Source organism: Coenobita brevimanus, chromosome 76, assembly GCF_032717465.1.
Source record: "Coenobita brevimanus isolate Jiangsu-jjx chromosome 76, ASM3271746v2, whole genome shotgun sequence".
NCBI classification, from domain to species: Eukaryota; Metazoa; Arthropoda; class Malacostraca; order Decapoda; family Coenobitidae; genus Coenobita; species Coenobita brevimanus.
The window spans coordinates 29,288,578-29,312,601 of NC_137029.1; the positions used below are offsets into that span (position 1 = coordinate 29,288,578).

At 39.7% G+C, this 24,024-nt stretch overlaps 1 protein-coding gene across 1 annotated transcript in view; it reads right to left on the minus strand.

The window, feature by feature from the left end:
* Positions 1–5,952: 5,952 nt before the first annotated feature.
* Positions 5,953–24,024, minus strand: part of Adss (adenylosuccinate synthetase) — a 41,998-nt gene continuing 23,926 nt past the window's right edge. The window contains exons 5-11 of the mRNA XM_080279002.1: positions 23,142–23,306; positions 22,055–22,209; positions 20,554–20,719; positions 17,515–17,603; positions 9,579–9,699; positions 8,993–9,066; positions 5,953–6,320 (exon numbers count right to left, since the gene is read on the minus strand). Of these exons, the coding sequence (XP_080135128.1) occupies positions 9,014–9,066; positions 9,579–9,699; positions 17,515–17,603; positions 20,554–20,719; positions 22,055–22,209; positions 23,142–23,306 (749 nt within the window). The 3' untranslated portion in view covers positions 5,953–6,320; positions 8,993–9,013. The remainder of the gene's footprint in view (positions 6,321–8,992; positions 9,067–9,578; positions 9,700–17,514; positions 17,604–20,553; positions 20,720–22,054; positions 22,210–23,141; positions 23,307–24,024) is intronic.

Here is a 24,024-nt window from a genome sequence, read left to right on the forward strand (position 1 = left end):
CTATGAAAAAAAATTAGATAATGACTCCTATGAAAAAAAATGAGTTAATTAAGGGAAACTGGGAGGAATCTTTTTCAGTCCAAATATATTAGTTTATCGTATCGTAGACGTGGTAGAGTTCCTCGAACTCAAATAAAAACAAAAGCAATTTAAAAAATTAAAAACAAAATATATGAAAACCAATAACTCTTAGCAAATAATCCCGTAGTAATTGAAATTAAAACTGTTTGAATTAGTAGTACAAGACTTGTTGACAAAGGATGAATCAAACGTATAAAAATTAAAGAAAACAAAACAATAAAAGGAAGACCATACATGATATGGCTGCATGCAGTGGAGCTTTTGAGTATGTGCCTTTCATGGAATGGCAATGTGTAGAGGGGCCTTTGGCACAAAAGGCGTCCTTAAATGTTTTGAGTATCTGGCCTCAGGCTCCTACATTCCACATGGGGCAACACAGGATTAGCTGATGAATGAATGATCACATTCTAATGTTAATCTATTGTTACAACTTCCTATTCAAGATGGAGATGGCAATTTTAGGCCAAGTCCAAGGAAAATAGGTATAATACTGGTATGAACTCTACCTTCCAATGTAAAAGAACACAAAGTGCAGCAGAGTGATAGAGTGAGGTTAGGGTGATAGCTGTAGTAGGTGCATTCAGTAATGACTAATGAAATGGTGACAAGCTATTCCAGGTTAGAAGAGATCATGGAATTTCACACACATGTCTACATCACGTTTTGTATCGGCATATACTGTTGGAAGGAAAAACATGTTCAAAGCAAGGGCAAACTTCTCTGACTGAAACAAAAACACTCACAATCTTATATTATTTCAACATTTGATCTTTTCACAAGAGTAACAAATATGAAAATCCAAACCAAAACAATTGAGGAAAGTCTTGCTGCTGAAAAAAAAAAAAATAAATAAATAAAAAAAATAAAAAAAAAATAAAAACTCTACTACCAAACTACTTTATACATTATATACACCATTACCAAAAACATCTTTACATATTATACTACCATGCAATACTCTGCACACTGACTATGAACACGTTACCTTTCACTACTTTAGAATGGTGCAAATCTGAGAATACTGTATATAAAAAAAGGTAATTTTTTTTTCAACAGCAGTTAAACAGCACTAAGGCATGTAAAATTCAACTCCGAGTAATATCGAATCTGATACCGTAAGAAACAGCTTATTGCAGAAAAGTACATACATTACAAGTATTTTTGCCTTAAAAAAAAAAAAAAAGAAAAAAAAAAAAAAAAAAAAAAAAAATCCATAGCATTTACAATCTGATAGGTTTTAAACCTTGAAAATCTTAAATTAGGTATCAAGTGCCCAATTAAAGATATGGACTGGTTCTCTTGCTCATTAAGAAACATCTCTAAATTATCCTACAAAACTGTATAATTCCCAAGCACTATCATTCTACAAATAAAGTCAAAACTATAATCTCTAACCTCAGTACATAATGCATCCAGCAGTGTGTCTATGATATGGCCTATAAATTACACACCAGCAAAAGATGAAACCAAGGAATGACAAATTGCTACAATGCATCACCAGCCAATAGGACATCAATAAAAGAAAAATGTGCTTAATATTATATGGACTGACAATGCTGTCTCACCAGGAATTTGACCTAGGCAAAATTTTAGTTAAGAGCCTTCTGCAAAGTACTTAAGTTTTCTTTGAAGAAAGAATCAATAATACAATGTTAACAGGGTTGACAGAAACAGTATTCATTGTTTCATATTCACAGGCAAATTATTGGTGGACATTGTCTCTTTGTACGTATGCAGCATTAGCAAATGCTTATATCGATTCTGCTTCACACTGTGATTTCTGAAAGTACTGTGTCAAGCCAAACAAAGTACAGTACCTACATTGTATATTAACTCTGTTCAAGCAATTAAACATTTCCCTCAGACTGGGTAACCACAATTTGGTCATTTAGCCACTTAATACCATGACAAGAAGACTACACAAAGAGACAATGTGTACTCAGGGCAAAGCTAAGTAGCTGTGGTGTCCACATTGTAGCCAAACCTCCTCATATTTCCCCACACTTTGCCATGTGAAAGGACCCTATCTAAATCTGGTAATGTGCTCTCTACCACAGGGAGATACCAGTTCCCTGTATGGTGTACAAAACGTATTGGACCTTCAGGACAGCCGCACAGAAGCAACTGCATACCTTTACAGTATTTGATAGGTTTCCTTGGACAGACAGACTGGGGTTGAGCAACATCAACAACTCTCTTGATGTATTTTACATTTTAGTCTTGCTAATTTTAAAGACTTTTATTCAGCATAGGAGAGACTTTTCAAAGCAGAGGAATTACATAAAGTCTTCATTAATGCTATCAATAAAAGAAGCCTCCCCTTGGTTCAATATAATCTTCAGGTAGCATTAAGGGAAAAATAAAAAAAATCCAGATTGAATGGATTAAAATAAATACAGTATAACAATATGCTCAAAACAAGCTGCTTTAACATCGGGGCTTCAACACATGGGTGAAAAATAACTACACAAAGAGCAAACATCTTGTACATTTTCACCCTCTTTGTGAATAGTTGTTGGGAAGCTGCAAAATTCCTGATGGCAGCTTTATTCTGGTATGAAGTTAAATAACACTGGATTACACTGCTTGTGCCAAATCCCCCAACTTCACACCCATGAATAACTGGGGAATTAACATGATTATGATTTTTATATTATTCTTATTACTATTACTGTGGTGGAAGGTGGGGGCACTCACCATCCACTCACTCACTGAAGTGCTGCTTTGGGTGTCTGCCCTTCCCTCTCGTCCTTCTTTCCTCCTCTGTCTTTATTTCCTTCATTCTTTCCTCCTCCTCCTTCCTCCGGGTGACTTTACACTCCTTCTTCTGTCTTTCTTTCCTTCATTCTTTCCTATTCCTTCTGCCTGTGGGTGACTCTACACTGAGTGACAAGCCAAATGGTTTCCTGTTCACCAGGAAACCATTTACTATGTTGGGTGGTAACCATATAACCAAATTAAGGTGCCTGGTGGTTTAGTGGGTAATTAAGGCGCTGCAATAGGATTAAGCTGGTGCAGGTTTATATCCAAGGGATGGTTGGGGTTTATTGCTCATGTAATGCCACTCAGGGAAGAGTGAGGCTGATCACTCTCAACCTAAATGTCAGGACCACACTTACCTCGCCCCAGGCTCCTATGCTCCTAATGGGGCGTCATAGGATTGGATGATGGATGGATTATTACTGTGGACCAGTTTACACTATGAATATACCATACTTGTGCACTGGTACAAAAATTTCTGATGCTACACTTAACCCCTAGACACCAGGCTATTTATACCGCAGTTGTTCTCTCAGTGCGACCAATTTTCCCAAAATTGCTTGTTTTCAAACCTTAATATCTCGGAAGGTATAGCAGTTAGAGAAACAACTTAAAAACCATACTACTCACCAACTCTATTTCTTGTGAATAAAAGCATCCCCATGCCTGTAAATGGTGCCTCAAGAGTAGGAATGTGAAAAAATGTTATTTATGGCACGCAAGACAGGATGTGTTCGTGCGTGTGTGTGCGGACCCGACTTTGGTTTTGCTCTCAACATGATAACTTTTCCATTACTAAACTAGATGCAGTTGCATCCAAGGCACACCGTATGGCACTATCACTGAGCCCTTTCCTAGTATCCTTGGAAAGAGGCTTGGCAGGGGTGGATAAGACAAGGGGTCCACGTGATGCACAAACAGAATTGGACGAGAGGTTTAAGAAAACATCCTACATTTGGCAAAGTCACAGATGACCGAAGTGTGCTTGCCTCGTGTGTTGGGAGTCTATCCTGACCCTTTGGTGATGAGATTAAGTGATGGCCACTTCAAACTCTGGTGTGAAAACACTTGTGTTTATATCTGACACTCAGCTTCCCAAGCCCACCAATTTCACATCGGATATAACCATTCCCTGACAGCTAGGGGTTAATGAAATGTTATTACCATAAACTACCTTAAATATGCACACCAAAGTTGCACACCAAAAATTTACATAAACTTTCGTCTCAACTGAATTTTCCCGGGCAAACTGAATTTCTTTTAAAATGACAAAAATTACCCTACTATACAGTAAGACTGTCTGGACCTTGTGGGTTATTAGTTATTAATGTATGGTCAACTTACTCCTTCACAATCTGCAGCAACATCTTTCCTTATTGTCTAAATATTCATTACCACCATCATCAACTCTAAAATCTTGTTTCCTCCTGGGAACCCCCAACAGGTGATGGCCATGACAGAATAACCTCCAAATTATTTTCCTGCAGTACTGGAAACAGAGACTTTAGGATTCTTTACAACAAATTTTTAAACAATTATCTGACACTAGACACCCCAGCACTGCAACCCACCTTGAATAACAGGTTTAAATTTATAAAACTTATTGACCCAGTGAAGTCTTACAACGCCCTTTACAGTCAAGACACCCAATGTACCGACATCTGATACAGGTTCATATATCCACATAAAAATGGATGACTATGTTTCTTCCAGTATTAGTATGGTAATATTGTATCAAACAAAAGTAAACTGAAAAATAACTATAATACAAAAAATGACTTCCTTGTACTAGCTGTCAGGAATATAAGCCACATTCATGATGTCTCACCCAGAGCAGTACTATTGTATTTATTCCTTCATTCATACCTACTGTATGGTTATCCATCATCTGCTCTTAACTGTACAGCAGGAATTAAAGAAGAACTAATGCATTTTAGTTATAAAATGGGATGAAACAAAGCTTTAAATTTTAAGTAATGGATGAAAAGACCAGGTCCTACCACAACTACTGTTTACCTGTAATTAAGGTTCCTATTACCTTAAACTCCACTTTATACAATGAAATTGTTTAGTTCTAAGTTTTCACTTGAAAATTACAGTAAAACATGTTACTACAGTATTTCAATTGATGAATAATGCTTGCATACTATGTATTTCCTACAAACAGAATGTGGAAAAGTAGCATATTCAGTCTGAAACTGAAGTATGACTAAAACTTAAATAAATCTGACAAGGAAATTCAGTCCAACTAATATCAAACATTAATAATTTCATATACAACCACTTTTGGGGGGCATAACTTCCAGTTTAAATGAATTTCACATTATAATAAAAACAATAACAGCCAATCCAATTACACAATAGGTAATTCACTTGCACCACCTTTACTGCCACATGTCATTATAAAACAAAATTTGTAAATAAGGAAATCATCACTGTCATCATCCCAGACTCTTTTCTCTGAGGAAGCATGCCAATAATTACTACTAAGCACAAAATGTAAGCTGAACGTGTGTGTGTGTGTGTGTGTGTGTGTGTGTGTGTGTGTGTGTGTGTGTGTGTGTGTGTGTCTTTTAACCTCTTTAATCAGTTTATGTATCTTGGTGGTTTATTCCTGCTGGTGCTGGAGAGGGATTCCTTCACATGGTGAAACTGATAAGACTGAGTGGCTCTGCTATCTGGTCAAACATCCCTCAATTCCCTCCCTATCCCCCAAAAGGAGGAGGATGGACTGCAGAAGGATAACTTAAGCCTGCAGTCCATTGGATTCACAATCAGATGAGATTGGCATTACTACAATTACTACTACTAATAATAATTTCTGCTTTCAAATGATTTTATTCAGCTCGGGAAATCTCTTGTGCTGAAGGGGTTCAAGAAGGCTGCATTTAACCTCACCAGTTCAAAATCTTGAAGATGAATAAAATCATGTGGAGACTGTAAGAATAACAAAAACTGCATCACCTGACTGAAGGGGTTAAATGGAGGGAGGGGCACAGGAGAAGAGCTAGATAAACAAGAGCCTAGATGAACTATGTCCAGTACAATATCACCCTCATCCTCCTCATCATCATCACCCTGATCCTTATTCCCTACTAGCTCTCTCATGGTCATGACATGTTAAATAATTTATTCCAGCTAATGGAAGATGATTTTATGCTTCAGAGTATGAGTCATTACAACCTTAGAGTTAATACTGTCACCATTAACTCCTATGATTGGGATAACTCTCTATATTATTCCAGCTCCTGTCAGATGATTTTATTCAACTGAGAGTCATTAAAAACCTGAGATTGTTAAGGAGTGATGTTACACTGGCAAAGAGGGAGAGAATGAAGGGAGCTGGTGAGAAGAAGGAAGCAGATGAGATGAAAGCCTTTGACTTCACCATTTCAGAGGAGCCATATGTGGTGAGTCTCCCCACACACAAGAGCTGTATTTCACACAGGTGAAGAAGGCCCCCCATACGAAGTCACCAACTGTCCAGGGTTAGAAAAGGTACCGTATGGGTCAGCTCAATACATCCAACTGCTGAGAAGCTGACTGCACAAGAGAAATAATATTATGCAGGGTATCTCTATAAAACACCAAAATAAATACATACTACGAGTATGGTACAGTCACCCCAAAAAGTGATGGCAGAGTTTCAGATTGCTTCAGACGCTCTGCACTGCCATGCGTTCAATCAAAACTTAATGAACTCAAGGTAAAAATTCTGTATTTCACACGTCATATTGGGGGGAAAAAAAAAAAAAAAAGGCAGTATATCACGCTCAGAAATATGAGAAATGAATAACATGAGGCAATGTTATATTAGAAGCTAACCTGTAACATATGTTTTCTCAATCTAAATGTGTAATTATTACTCCGTGCGTGGTGCACAGTATTAACCCCGCGCTCATGTTTACATCCCAGGACTTCAAAAACTGATTATCTAGTTTCGAAGGCCAACCTAGGAAAATTCTAGTGAATGCAATACACTACTTGCTTTACAAATGCTATGGTGATGATATAGGAACAATAAGGATGCTGCAAAAATTATATTATTCTTAGTAAGGATACACCAAAGGCCATAGTTATTATATAGACTTTGGGATACCCTACCCGAAGCCGCAGCAAGACTTTTTCTGCCTCTTATTCCTTGCCTCCCCCTAGCATATAATAAATTTAATTATCTACTTTATTTCTTATTAATGCAAAATTACTAGGTGTGACAGATTATATCTTTTACACTAGGCAGTAAAAATGACAAAAGCATGGGCTTACAAACTTGTGCAATGCGAAAGCACATACTTGTTCGAGCTTTTAATCTGGAATATCTTTCTTTTAATATACACCACTGTCCTGTCTAACTGAAAATGCTGATTTGGAAGTTTTGAACTCATTGATATGTTTATTGCATTTTATTATTCTTGCCAGTCATTCACGCACCTAGGATAATAGACCATGACACAAGTTTGCATTCTCCATGGAGCTCCGACTCATGGCAAATTTGCGAGGTTCTTTTATATTTCATTCACTGATAGTTCTCAGGCTTATACTAAGTCTTACACAGATTTTTCTTAAGTGGAAAAATGGCCAAATGCTGTGTAACAGCTTCATGACTGTGAGTAAAGGTTGTCTTCATTCGTGCTTGTTGGTTGAACCATTTAAAATTGCCTACTAACTTACGCCGCATTACCACTTTCTGTCGTCATCCATGGAGAAAACAGAAATGGAAATAAATGAATTTTTAACTATTCGCTAGCAGTGTAAAAGTAAATAGCTTATAAAAACGACAGATTTTCATTGTGTACTGAAGGCCTTTTCTTTTCAGTCTTACGCAACCAAAAATAATTGCTTACTACCACACTAGAATTAAACTCTGCAACTTATTCCTGACTGTCGTTGAGCGATAGTTCTGAAATTTCAATTAGTTCCGTTTAGGATTCTTATCATCGTAACTAACAGTTTCCTACAATTTTGAAATGTGTAGGTACTATGCCATTTACTTATTGTTTTCTATTACAATTTTACATAATAGATGTCATCTTGCACAGATATAAGGAAGAGTATTATGCATTATCACTGACCGAAACCCTCTGGGTACTCCACCGTCACTTCTTAGGCCAACTGTACCAAATGATATTGATAAACTGAGTCAAGTGTCACTGAATGTGAAGATAGCTCTCCTAAAGACTGTGGCAAGTACAGTACTAAGCTTGACAAAAGGAGTTTCTGAAGTACCAGTATTAAATACCAAAGAACTTCCATTCTACCCACCAGAAATGGCAGGTTTTAGAATAAAATCCTCCACTTACTTGTCTTCAGAGCACAATGAATGAGTCAATAAATCTATTTATCTATAACCAGACCCCATAATCCCAAAAGGGGTGGCCACTTGTCTTTGAGTTAACGGTTTTATGGGGAGGGACACTAACCCTCTGACAACCCACTTGTTGAAAAGTAGGGAACACATGTGGCTTATAAGTTACCACCCAGCATTATAATGGTTTCCTGGCTTACAAGACACCATTAGGCTTGTTACTCAATGTAAAACCACCTGAGGATGAAAGAAGCGTAATAAAATGTGACGGGAAAAAAAAAGAAAAAAAAAAGTGATAATTGCGAAGGAAGAAGTAGGCAACATTACGTCAAGTGTGTGGATGATGGTTGCCACCAGCTACCACCTAGTAACTATGTACAGCACTGTATTTGAAACCAGCCCACACTAGGCTTTCTTATTACCTATAATAATGGAAGAAAGCACGCAGGCATTGTTGCATATCTTATTCGCCAACAGTTTTCAGCAACTTTTCAGAAGGAATTAGCTGATTTGGCATACATTATTTGCTTTTCAGTCCAAAGAAAACATTAGCTGTACTGTTGCCAACTTCAAAGAGGAGGCGATGACTTCACTAATCTGAATAAAGGGAATTTTTTTTTTAATGCAATATAAATTAATCTATCACTGTATGTAACATTGCTGTATTTCTCAAGGACAAGCAATAAATGAGATTCAAGCTGGAGATAAAAATTATGAAAATATAACTTAGGATTTATGTATTTATACTGAATACCTGTATTATCGTTTGCCCCCATGGTATGTGCTCCATAAATCATGTATGGTGCTCTGTGAAATTCTGCCTTACTAGGATTTATTTATACTTACCGTCAATCCAGTCTGTCGATTCTAAAACACTGTAATCATGGAGGCTCGTGACTTCCCCACCCCAATCCACTTAACTGCAATGGAAAAGAATACAATAAAAGTCAAGGTACAACACAAACAAACAAACAAATAGACACACACACACACACACTCTGCATACTGTTAACATAATCTATCCATCCAATCCTTTATTATCCGATCAGGAACATAGGGGTCCAGGGCTGGGCTACTGAGTCCAGACATTTAAGGTATGAATGACCATCGGACTGCCCTGTGTGGGATTATTAGAGTAATGCTCTCCACCCATCCTAGAATGTAAACCATCATGGACCACATTCAGTAGGAGTGCCTATTCTCACTAGACCACCAGACATCCATTTGGTGATGAGGTTTACCATCCAACACGGTGAATAGCTTCCTGACTCCAAGAAATAATTTGACTTGTCATTCCATGTCCAGTCGCCTGAAAGTTGCCTTACACAGAATAAAGGGATGCTAGGCACTCTTAACTACCACACACCAAGGTTCCACTGTATTAATGACTAAAATATACCCTTGATGAAAGAACTTCTACAGATCTACATACCTGGTACAGTAATAAGTTCTTCAATCTTTTCAACATAATTGCGGGCCTTTTCAGGAAGCTCTTTGTATGTGCGGCACTGCGAAGTGTCCTGCTCCCACCCAGGCATTGTAATATACTCCACCTGAAACAAAATATAGCACGATCACAATACACCATACTCCATTTGAAACAAGGTATAACACATTTATGGTGCAGCATAGTACACTTGAGGAAAAATAACACATTCAAGGTACAGCACACTACACCTGAAGGAAAATAAAACACATTCAAGGTACAGCACACTCCACCTGAAACAAAATATAACACATTCACGGTACTGTACAGCACACTCGTTATACAACTGCTTGGTACACAATTTTTCACTTACACAATTAATAAGAATTTAGAACCTACAGTACTTTTCAGATTGCTTTTTCATCCATATGACCACTGTTATGTATGATTTCTCATACTGTAATACAATATATATTTTTTTTCTTGATCATACAACTGCCACAAAGCTAAATTTATTATACAATCGACAGTTATGTGATCAGTTTTCAAAAATGAAGCCCAATCATAAAACAAGGGAATGCTGTGGCTAGGAACATTATACTATACACTGCTGTACAAGTACATAAGTGACAGGAGTTATGAATGCTAAAACTGTGTGAGCTGTTGCAATGGCGTTCAGATGAAAGTTTAATGGATCTCGACGATAAAGGAGCAGTGGATGGAAAAAAGGCAAAGTACTTGGGTTCTAATGAAAGAAAGCACAAGGATATTCACCATAATTACCTCTAACACCTTGCTCCCTCCTGGAAATCCTTGGAGGGGATGGTCATGAGTCATGACATAACTGCCTCCACATTACTTTACCCTCATACATCTCTCACTCTCTAAAACACTCCTCTTCCTCTTCCTTTTCTTTCACCAGTGTAATGTGCCACTCTCTTCTTTCATACCACATGGTTATTCTTCTTTATTACCATCATCTTCACCATTACCACCACCATCATTATGATCATGGATGTGGAGAGGTTGTACTAAAACAACCAGACAAAATTCAGAACAAAGCTGTTGGAATTATTAATCACAATGCTATTATAAATAAACTACCTCCTCGACAAGTATGAAGGAATGTTGCTTCCCTTGCATTATTTTACAGATACTTTCATGGCATAAGCTCAGACGAAGTTGCGTCCATTGTGCCACCTCTCCATGCCTTCCCTCGTGCTACACAGGCATCTGGAAGCGCTCATGACTGGAATGTCACACAGTCATATTGAAGAAATTCTGCCTATCAGAATTCTTTTATTCCCCGAACTGCATCTCCCTGAAACTCACCTCCCCAGAGTTGTTTCCCTCCAAACTTCAACCTGCAGCTGTTCAAGTCCAACTATTACAGATTTTTTAAGAATGGAGGATGCCAGTAATCTGGTGCATGGATTACTTTTTTTTTTTTATTCATTGTTTTTCCTGCCTCTGTTAAAAAAAAAAAAAAATCATCCTGAACCTATTTTCCACTTATATATGGGGATAAGTCTGCTGACAGCTGAGGGAGATACTGCATATGATATGAATAATAATGCAGCAGAGAGTAAAGAAGACAAAACAGGCATATCCCAGTTTAACAATGCAACTGGTTAAGCAAAAACCCATTGCTAGGAGGGGTATCGTACCTCCGGGTAGATTTAACATGTAAAGTACTGTACAAGCAACCTTCACACAACGAACACTCATACAACGAAAATTTGGTTTAACGAAAATTGTGTTTTACTACCCTTCGTTTGCACAACGAATGCCTAGACTCGGTTTAACAATTTTTTTTTTACCAATGATCAGCTGTACCGTCCATCAAAGAAGCCAGTTGTGCATACAGTAGTGACTAGCAGCTGTTGACGGCATCGCCTCTAGCAACACAACGCTCGTACTTGTATTAAAAACAAAACACCTCCAGCCCTCCCAAGCTCGCATGTGCATTACTGCATTACCTTCACTCACCATGCCTAAACGAACTGCAACTAGCCCTTGTCAACAAGCAGCCAAGGCTTCCAGGAAGAGGCTTACCCTCGAGGCTAAGCTGGATATAGTAAGGCGGCAGGAACATGGTGTTTTCATACTCTGTAGCTCACCTCCATGACCTGGCTCCGTCGTAAATATTTTATTCTCCACTTCTGTGCCGTATGAATTTGTAGAATGTAGATGTCTGTATGTATAATAGTTGTAGAATATGGATTGTGGAGTGATAAGATACACAAACATTTATTCATAATGGGCAAAGAAGGGTGAATTCTAATGGATGGGGGGAAAATTGGAAGTCTGGAACCAAACCCCATTGAACCCATGTTATAATGGGCTCGTGCAACAAAAATTTATGTAATGAACGGTTTTCCAGGAACCTAACCCATTCGTTAAATGGGGGAGTACTGTACAGTATAGGAATGCATTTCTGAGCCTTGGGTTCCCTCCCCAGCCAAGACCAAAGCCTATCCAAATGAGTCCACAAAAAAGTATAAAGCCAATCTAAATGGCCTAACAACTGTAAAAGAAGCTAACCTAAGCCCAAAAACAATGCCCATCTTGCTTGTACCCAGTCAAGGTCACTGAAGAATGCAATCTCCGACTTGTATTCAAACTTGGTAGAGATGTAACAGCACTGTACAGTCATAAGAAAAAGTATTGTTACCCCCAGGAATGCTCGATATAAAATGAATGTTAGCTGGGCTATGTGGGCGGGTCCTTGTTGTTCGTCCCTCCCCTACCTAGTGTTGCCATATCACAATCCTATTGCAAGAGTTGGAATAATGAGCAAGAAGCAGCCATATGGCACAGAAATATGTAGGATGTATTTGCGTTACCCTGAGCGCCCCGCCGGGGATTCATAATGAAACTCGGCATGTTAATTATTTTCCTACTATTCAACACTTGTTATCTATATAATACAACAAATAAATTATATGAAGGTTATTAAATCTATAGGCATCGACAGTGTTTTTTGTGATAGTCTAGCAGGGGTTCACGAGTTCATTTGTTTGCTTTAGACGGGTGGTTAAATGCTTCAGATGGATGCTTCGAGTTAATATGGATGGGACGTAGTATATCCACATTATGCATTATGGAGACGTCACAGAGTGCACAAGGGGCTATAATTGCTCTGCATGCTCAGGGACTAAGCAATGGAGAAATGTCCAAGCCAACAGTGGCGAGGTGGATAAAGAGACACGAGGACACTGGTGCCACAAACAACCTGCCACAGAGTGGTCATCCTCGCTGCAGGACCGAGGAGGAAGACCAGGTGTGTAATGCATCGTGTGATAAGCCTCATGTTTGTATAATTTACAGAATCTATTGATACCTTAAATCATATAACATGCTAATACTGGGATTTCTATATTGCTGATCCAGGCAATATCATGTGCCATAGAAGCAGATCCATTCTCCTCTGCCGGCGACATACAAGCAGACCTAGGATTGACCTGCAGTGCATCAACCATCCTCAACAGGCACCAAGTAATGGGTCTGCACGCGTGCACTCCAGCCCACAAGCCCAAGTTCACAGATCATAACATGGAGGCCAGAATGGAGTATGCTCTTCAGTATGCTGACAAGAGCACTTAATTCTGGGAAAGGGTTGTGTTCTGTGATGAGAAAAAGTTTTCTTCTGAAGGTATTTGGAAGATACAATATGTCTGGTGCATGCCAAACACCAGGTAAGCCACTTGTAACCCTGCCCCTTTGTCCCAGTTTGGGCTCATGTCACACTGAGCACCTACTGTATGCAAAACAAAGTTGTTTTAATACTCACTGGTATATAACTAATACAATGTGAAATATCTATATTATTCATATTCCTATCCAACAGATATAAGGCTGAATGTGACGAGGAGTGGGCATGTTACTGCTCGACTGTTTGGGTGGATGTGCTCGAGTGGGGTAGTGGAGCTGGCCGATGTGGAACCTAGTTAGTTCACGAGCGCCAGCTATGTTGACCTCCTCGAAAACGTGTTGCTATCCGCAGTCAGAGCAATGGTCTTCCCCGAACCAGAGCCTTTTTATCTTGTCCAGGACAATAGTCACATACATACATCTAATGTGGTGAAGGACTGGTTCAGGCAACATCCCAAGATCGAAGTTCTGCCACATCCGCCCAGATCACCAGATCTGAATCCAACTGAGCATATTTGGGTGGATATGAGCAAGCACATCATTACAGTCATGTTTGTCTGTCTCTGAAAAAAATATATACACACAATGTTCCCCTTTCATTCCTCTTTTTGTAGGTATTTTGCCTTTTGTCTTACATTCAAAACTAATGGAGTTATATCACTCCAAATGACCGCAAGTTTAGTTCCAAGATATCACTTGTTTTCTGTTGACTTGCAGTGTCTGTATGATTAGAAACAACTTAGGTACTTTTTTTTTTTTTTTTTTTATGAGTTAGGATCAGGGATGGTTATGAAGAGGTAGAGGATGTTGGAGAAGACAAAGTTGGAGAAAAAGACGCAGAAGGTTGGGGGTCATCAGGTGAGGTGGCGCTGTGGGGCCAGGTGAGAGGGGAGGTGGCCATGGTGGAGAAAGAATTGCTGCTTCCAACACGTTTTACTCCCACTGAAATGGCGTCAAATTCTTCTCTGCCGCTTTCTGACACTGCAGTAGCTTCTTAGATGGTTGCCCCATCTTCAACAAGTGTGCAAAAATGATGAGAAATGGCCAAAACTAGCACAGACTGAGAACAGGTTGAGGCCAAGGCTGGCATATCTCACCTCTCCCAGTGTCATATCATCTCTGGCGTTTCCCCGCCTCATTGCCACTCTCCACACACTCACACTCCTATTGCCAGACGTATGACATAATTTTTGCAGAAAAAAAAAAAGGGAAAAAAAAAGTGGTCATATTATATATTGCACAGAATATGGAGATTGCTGCAGGGAAGTGACCTCAAAATTGGAATTACAAAATAATTTTTTTGAAGGGGAAAGAATTGTCGTACGGCTGACAAATTTTTACAGAGAATGAGTGATACTCGGAGCTATTTTACTGGGTAACTTTCACAAAATGCCTTTTTGTTAGTTGAAAATCGGTCCCTGCTGGCGTCCACTCCCCTTAACCCATCAGCTTCGAAACACCCATATCTGGACATTCCTGAGTGCATGCGATACACCCACATTTGGCCTGGACCTACTTCTCAAAGTGGAACAGATTGTAGGTCACAGCGACACCTGTTAACCCTTTCTCACTGTCTCCCTGGTCAGTCACCTGCCAGTAATGATGGAGGGTGGATGTAGCAAGCAGTGACGGAAGTATTCTACCTCCAACCATACTGTTGCAATACATGCTATGTTCTATGTTATATTCTTATGGCTAGGAGAGTCTGAGTGTATAAAAAATAAATAAATAACAAAGAAATTATATTAAAACATTCCAGGTTCTTCAAACTCATGTAATTTTCCCGAGGAAAATGAACTCATGTCATTTTCCTCAGGTAAATGACACGAGTTTGTAAAAAAAAATATCAATCATAAATCAAAATGATAAAAAACCCTTGATGCAATTCCATACCCAACCACCTCTCTTTGTCATCATTCAGTCGTTTACCACTGAGCTACCACGGCCCTTGGAAATGAAAGACATTCAAACCACAGTTTCCCATATGCCCTTCAGTGGAAAAAAAAAAAAAAAAAAGTACAATGAGATTCTTCAATCATTTCACAATTTACAGGTAGCTATTATCCCATGTACAGTTACGTGTCTATATGACTTGACCACAACCCTGAACTTTGACCCCGCTTTATTTAAACCACCTTTATATAAGCCACCACAGTATAATAATGACAGCATTTTAGCCAGCTGTTATCCCATCCATATGTGTGTGTGCCTATATGACTTGAACAAAACTCTTTCATCCATATCCATGTCTTCTGTACTATACAATGTCAAAGGAATGGGAGGAATGCAGGAAATCTGAAACTTAACCCCGCAAAAGTGACGACCCCAATATATCACCCACAATATTTAAACATTAGGCTTCCTCAACCTCATCTGACAAAAGATTGTTAGTCATCTTCTATAATCACATCTCATGAGTTTGGAAACAGATTTATTAGACAAAGGAAATAGGTGCAATTCACTCTGCACACTTGAATTCTGGCAGCCCCGCCTTCGTCCGTTTATCCCTTACCCTCACCTGCCCTGTGGTGACCTGAGCAAGCCCCGTCTTTGTCTCCTATCTCCCACATGTGTTCTCTCTCTCTCTCTCTCCATCAGTACACCCCTTTTTTCCCCCTATGATTTGTTTCCATACCCATATCCACGTATTTTTCTTGTGTGTGTGTGTGTGTGTGTGTGTGTGTGTGTGTGTGTGTGTGTGTGTGTGTGTGTGTGTGTGTGTGTGTGTGTCAGCAAGGGCGTCTTGCATGAGGGGAGTAATGTAGCCAGTAGGCTTTTTTTTTGTTTTTCACAGTACACATGAGCTTTTTCATCAGTACTCCCCCTTTTCCCCCGATGGTTTGTGTTTGACCGACTTACACACTTTAAAGGCTGGTCAGGACACACACACACACACACACAAACACACACAGCAAATTCTTAGTGTCACTAACTAGCTAACTTGTGAACATACCAGGGCATTTTAGCGAGCTATTATCAGGTGTACAGTTATGCAGATGTGTCGGTGTGACTAGAACATCACCCTATCACTCATATCCATATCCACATATTGTTCTTATATTCCACGGTCCACATCAGCCATGTATTTTATCAGTACACCCATTTCCCGATGTGGTTTACATTTGTATCGGTGTATTCAGTTTATTTTAGGGTCCTCTCTGATGCTCCATTTTCCCTCACACTCGGTAAATGTAGGATGCTTTATGTCACCAACTTCTCTAACTTCTGTTCACAACTTCGCCTTTACCACCGCGTTTTAGAAAAAAAATGTTTACCAGAGGATACACAGATATATGGCGAGTACAATGATATATATTTCATGTTGTTTTGCGAGAGTTTTGGTGAGATAGCCGCACAGGCAAAGGGTCCCTTTCAACTAAATACCGCAGCCAACGGGTTAAACCAGGGTATACCTGTATTCCATGACAGGTTAGATGACAGTTTGATGGTCAAACACGAAATATTCTTTGTTGAGTTGTCTAGTTGTCCACACTGTTTTGTACCTCAACCGATGGGCAAGAATATGTACCTCAAATGACAGTGCTCTCTCCATCTATGACTAAAACACATTAATCTGTCTAAAAACAGTTTATAAATCAACCTAAACAAAATTTAAGTCTAAAATATAATCAAAATCATTAAAAAAAAAAAAATCCATCGCAAAGCTGGGGGAAGGCCTACAACAGGCAGGGTAGGGTGGTATATCTACCACATCACTATTCCAGGGTATCACATCTACGAGTATCATAAATTGGGTTTCCCTGCACTACTACTACTACTACTACTATTACTACTACTAATAATCATCATCATTCATCATCATCATCATCATCCGGACCTCCTTTCTCACTCTAGGGAAGGGTGAGGAGTAGCAACGCCCAGACAGCCCAAGTTTGCCCATTCCAATGGGCCAAGCTTTCATTCACTCATCATACGAGCCCACCCGAATGGTTTCCTGTACACCAGGAAACCATTTACTATGCTGGGTGGTAACCATATAACCAAATTATGGCGCCTGGTGGTTTAGTGGGTAACTGCAGCGCTCCAATTGGATTGAGCCAGTGAAGGTTTATATCCAAGGAGTGGTAGGGGTTATATCTCACGTAATGCCACTCGGGAATGAGTGAGGCTGGTCACTCTCATCTTGAATGTCAGGACCACCTTGCCTAGCCCATGGCTCCTACGCTCCTCATGGGGCAACGTAGGATTGGATGATGGATGGATGGATGGATATAATAATAATAATAATAACAATATTAACAATCACACAAACGGAACAGAAACTTACCTTTATATCTGCAAGTTCATCCATGTTGGCTGGGAAATGTTCAATCCTTTCTCCACTCTTTCTGAAGTACCCAACACCAATTTTAATTTCTGTAAATAAAAAATTCGGTTAAAAATACCCAATTCACTTGCGTTTTGCCTCACAAAAAGGCTCTACATTGGAGGAAATAATACCTAAACTGAACTACTAATGACCACTTCATATAATAGCACATGATACAAAGCGTAAAAGTAAATTTTGTGTTTCTGTGCTAGGATCTTCCTTTAACAATCATATCAGTAACAGTGCTATGTAAGAGTCAAAACCATCATGAAATACATTTCCTGAGTGCTACAGGAAAGGTGCATGGAAGAAAAGAGAATGAACATGGAAGATGAATCAGATTTTCAGGTGAGTGAAAAATAAGTTTGTTTGTGGAGTGGTATGGAATGTGTGCAGTCAGAGTGTACAGATATGAGATATATCTCATTTATGAATGAGCAGAGACACTTGGTGGACTGCTGGTGGAACTCCTTGGTTGGAACAGGCTGTAGCTTAAGTGCTACAGTTCAGGGTCCTACAGATAACCAGAGGTGTTTCTCTTCGTTTCTGTTTATAAAGGCTCCAACATGCTTGCATGTGTCGGCCTTGGTCAAATAATGGCGGCTCTCCACACTGCACGATCCATTGCAGCCTCCCTGTTCAGTCCCTTAACCCTGAGGTCACACTTAATGACCTCGTCCCATGTCTTTCTCGGTCTACCCCTCATAACCCCACCCCCAATATTAACACTTCTCACCTTCTTCACCCAATTATCATCCCCCATCCTCTCCACATGTCCAAACCATCTCAATCTACCCCTCCTAATCACAACACCACTACACTCCAGTCCCATCCTACCTCTCAATTCTTCCATCGTAAACCCAGCCCCTCCAGGCCTTGGACGCAGGGACGCACTGCACATCCACCTAATCATTGTCATTTCTGTACGTCTGAGCCCACGAATATCTTCCTCCTTCACTGCCCAAGTCTCACTACCATACAGCATTACACTCCTAACACATGCTGCATACAAAGACCCCTTAGCACATAGGGAGAGTCCTCTCAATGTCAGGAGTGGCAAGAGCTCCCTGAACTTCTTCCAACCACTTCTCACCCTAGCCACAGAGCTGGCTCCAGCCCCACCTCCAGCACACAACATGTCTCCCAAATAACAAAACTCTTCCACACACTCAAGAGATTCACCAGCAAGTTCAATCCTTTCACGGCTGACAATCTCCACCTGCTCACCCCGACACACCGTACACATAAAATCAGCATTATCTCGCAGTTTACCTCTGATACCACTACATCTCTTATGCACCCATTTATCACACACACCGCACAAGATGGAATTACTTCCCATGCCCTTGTGGCAAACTGCACATGGCCACTCTCTCTCGTCTTTGACAGTACCGCCACCAACCCTAGATATCATCACTTTTGTTTTATCTGCATTTACTCTTAAACCCTTGTGCCCCATACCATCTCTGCACTTCCTAAACCTTTCCTCCGCCTCCCTTTCGTTCTCTGCAATCAACACCAAATCATCAGCATACAACAACTTCCACGGGAGTCCGTTTCTAAAGTCACGTGAAAGGGCTTCAAGTACCATGATAAACAACATGGGACTCAAGACTGACCCCTGATGCACGCCAACATTCACGGAAAACTCATCACTCAAATTTCCATTCACTCTTACCTGGGTGTGAGCACCCACATACATAGCCATAACCACCCTAACCAGCCACTCCTCCAAGCCAAGCTTTCTCATTGCCCACTTCACCACCTCTCTAGGGACTCTGTCAAAGGCCTTTTCCAAATCAACAAAAACAAAATAAAGATCCCTTCTCCTACCAATATATTTTTCCTGAAGCTGTTGAACAATGAATATAGCATCAGTGGTCCCCCTACCTGGCATAAACCCAAACTGCATCTCATCAATATTCACTCTTTCTCTAATCATTCCATCTAAAACTCTCTCCATTACCTTCATTATCTGATCTAAAAGCTTTATACCTCTATAAGTTCCTCTTTCCAGGGCATCACCCTTCCCTTTGTACACATTTACAATTACACTCTTCAGCCAATCATCTGGGACAACAAACTCATAAATAATCCTAGTAATCAGGTCAGTGACTAAACTCACCCCTATATCGCCTGAGGCCTTCAACATTTCGGCAGTCAACCCAGACACACCTGCTGCCTTCCCCATCTTCATCCTGCCTCTTGCCTCACTCACAGTAGCAGCATCAATCAAAGGCCAAGGGCCAGACACTGGATCTGCTGGCTCCAAACCTTCCCTGTCCCAGTCAAACTCCTCATTCAACAACCGGCTATAATGCTCTCTCCATGCATCTTTAATATCCTCACTGTTCACCACTACCCTTCCTTCATCATTCTTTACACACTGCTCACCTATAATATCCCGATTATCCCTCTTCACTTGACCTGCCACCCTAAATATCATATTTTTCCTTTCCCCATGATTTAGGTTATCAAGTAATAGTCCCTGTGACTCAGACTTTGCCCTGTATACCTCTCTTCTAGCCCTACGCTTGGCAGCCAAATATTCCTCTTTGCTATCACCCTTCTTCCATTCCCGGAAAATCCTTCTTTTCTCCTTAGCTGCAGCTTCTACACCCTCATCCCACCACCAAGTTACTTTATGTCTTGGTGGTCCTCTTGTCCAACCGCATGTTACACCAGTAACTCTCAAGAAATTGTTCGTGAGGGCTCTGTACTATTCATTAACGCCTTTGTCTACAGCTCCCTGTTCAGCCACCACTCTCCTCAACTCGCTATAGAAGGCATCCCTTACTACTTGGTTTTCAGCTTCCATATTTTCCTCCTGGTGTCCGTCAAAGCAGTATATGGCCGGGAAGACGCTTCCAAAGTTTATTACCCTGGCGGGGCGCGAACCCTCGCTTTCCAGTGTGCAAAAACGCACACTTTACCACTGTACCACAGAGGCTCATTTATATATATATATATTGTACTGTATAAATTTATAAAACATACCACTAAGGGTGTCAAGGATGTCCATCTTAGTAAGAGCAATGGCGGTGTATCCATTGATCATGTTAGTATGCCTGAGTAGCACCACATCCAGCCACCCACATCGCCGTGGTCGCCCTGTTGTCACCCCATACTCGCCACCTCGCGTCCTCAACAGTGTACCAATGTCCTTCACAAGAAAATAAAAACACATACATTACTCAAGTACTGTACTGATACATTTCACAACAGAGTAATTTTACTTAGGTACCATCCCTCCACTTAAAATAGTGTAAATCACTGCCTTGAGTTATCAGAGGTTTACCAATATTCTTTGGAGGAAAGTAAAATACAGTAATCCTCATGGTATTTAACCTCGTTAATCCAAACTTCGGCTATATCAACCTTCAAATACAGTAAACCTTTGATATACTAAACCCTCTTTTGATGAATTTTGGTTTTAATGACCACCTTGAGCTGGCTAAACAAATATTGTTTGGTAAATGAATGGATGCACGGGAAATACCGACCAGCATTGCATCCCCCCCACACACACACACACACACACATCCACATCCCACAGAACACTGTATTGGTCTCTGGACAACCAGCATCATGAGGGGAGCCATTAACAGAGCATTTATTGAGTAAAAGAGCCATTCAGACCCAGCTGTATGTTATTATGTACGACCATACAGCCAAACGATGTTCTATATTTAACAATCTTTGTTCGGTAAAAGTCACGCCTGGGAAATAACCTAACAGCATGGTGTTCGGCGTTAATGTCAAGGGTTTGGTATCAACTACTGTATTTTGTTATACTGTGGGTGTACTGTACATGAAACTGGTAATTTATCGAAGTAATGAGGCCACCATACTAAATGAAAGTTAAATGAACAGTAATTATTGTCGTCTTTGTTTTGCTTTTTATTTCCAAGTGATAATACACCTGGCCCTCCACATCTGCGGGGGTTAGGGGACACAGACCTCCACGAAAGTGGAATTTCCACAAATGTTTGGCGTGTCCCCCCCCCCCTCCCAAAATGCCTCTACAGCCATAAATCACCCCCTGTGAGCAAATGTGCACATTCTGTACCTAATAAACTATATCTGGGACCTGAAAGCAGCATAAAATATCACAAATAGTAAAAGACCAACACAACTGGTGACTTTTCCCCTTTCTTTATGCACACTCATATAGATTTTCATGCCTGGGCATATGTTTCATATTGATTTGGGTAATTTTTGTAAGGTTATGTGGCAAAAAATAGGTATATGCCAAAATTTTCCTATTTTCATTCAGATGTGATGGGTAACTATTATAATATTTGACAGTCGATTGTGCGGTAACCATTAGGCTTATGGGACTGAGATTGCCATTTTCAGGTAAATTCAAGCTCTCGAAATCAGTAACAGAAAATTTTCCCTTTGCAACTGGGGTGCAGTTGGGCCTGGAGATTTGTGGACTTTATGGGTTAACTTGTATATGCAATCACACTGTACTATGTGCCATTTTACTACATACATCATCAAGCTCAGTGGGGAATGCACCAACCCCAACCCTAGTTGTGTAGGCCTTCACCACTCCGTACACATCCCCGATGTATTGTGGTGCTATTCCCAAGCCAGTGCACACTCCACCAATGCTGCAATTGCTTGAAGTCACATATGGGTATGTTCCTGTAACAGAGGTAAAGCACATTATAGTATCATCATCATTGCCTCAACTTCTATTTCCAACCCACTGGCTGAATAAGACAAACATCAGAAACCTCACATACAGAATACAGCATAAGGCTCCTGGTCTGCCACTGTACATTACATACATTTTGCATGGCCAGCTATCACTCACCTGAGTTAATACTTCCATTGCACTGGTTCCTATGCCTTGTAAATGTTCATTTTTGCTATTTATCACTATCATCTTATTTATGAATGCAAACTTCCAGGAGGCAATGTTATTATGAATCTTTAACAGCTAACAGAAATACAGTAGTCACACCTCTCCAGCACAAGCTCACGTATATATGACTGCTTATTTTTGCTTATCTGATACAATTCAGTTTATCATTAATCTGTGATCTAAATCATTTTTAGATAAACAAATCAGTCAACCACAAGGTTGAGAGCAGCACTGCTATATTCACACAAATTCCCATCACTTGGGATCATATATACCTCCAAAGACAGTGGCCCAAATGGCCCTTTATCCCATTTTCCTTATAACATGTGAATTAACATCCCAAACATCTATTTCTGCCTTGGTGAAAAAGCAATTTCTCAGTTCTGCAACTACAAATATTTCTCATAACTTTAACTAAACTGCCCCAAGATAATTCTTGCAACAACCCCTTCATTAAAATGATGTCCTTTATTGTATTCTGGCTACTGCAATTTGTTCAGCTTAAAGATCTCTTACAGAGAAAGGATTAATGTAACTACTCCTGTATCATTATATATGGCCTACATAGAAAGTTACAGACAAATACATATGCAATGTTTAGCCTACACAGAAAGATACACAAATATGCATATCTAGTACTGCAGATACATCAACAGAGAGACATAAGGAATGAAAAATACCATTTAAAATTATGACGTAAAATACTAACCAAAGTCAATGTCCAGCATGGTGGCATTGGCTCCTTCCACTAGCACTTTTTTGTCCCCTTGAAGGCACTTGTGGAGGAATGCAATTGTGTTGGTAACTAAGGGTTGCATTCGCTCTGCATACTTTTTGTACTTCTTCACTTCCTCTTCAACATCTACTTTCAGTTCTGGAGAGAGAGAGAGAAAAAAAAAGTTATATTTATCAAACTACTGTAAATTAAGTCATCATTTTCATCGCCTTACGGGGTGCATAAGATCCAGTAACAATAAAACGAAAGCATAAAGAACTATCACAGAATGCCCCGTGAACTAGGTCATAAATTTATCCAGTCACTTTTCATGCCTTTAAAATTCTCAGCTAAACCTTCAGGCATATGCCTTCAACATTATATATGAGTACTTCATTAACCTGTTCTTGTAATATTTTTGTGATAGACGATCTCACTAACTGTCAAAAAGAAAAAATAAATACACAATTAAATAAAAGTTCAACCTCTGTCATGTGCATTTCTCTCTTTCTATCTTCCAGCAAAACTTCTGCCTCCCCTACTTCTGTACTTTATTTTTTCACATTCATTTATCACATTAAATTATACTAAAGACTGGGAACTGGGTTAGTATAATTATTACAGTACAAATGTGCTATTTCACTTGTTTATTTATCCAATCAAATTCTGAGAACTAGGTCAGCATAATTACAAATTACTTATGACAAACAGAAGTGGCAATCCCAAATGCTAAGAATGACAGATTAACTATAGAATCTATGGCCACACTAAGTTCAAATCAAAACGCAACTGAATTAACTACGTCATGATATGATCGACAATCTTGATATTTAGAAGATGTAAAACTTCTAGCATAGCTTCAATGATTTTTCCATTT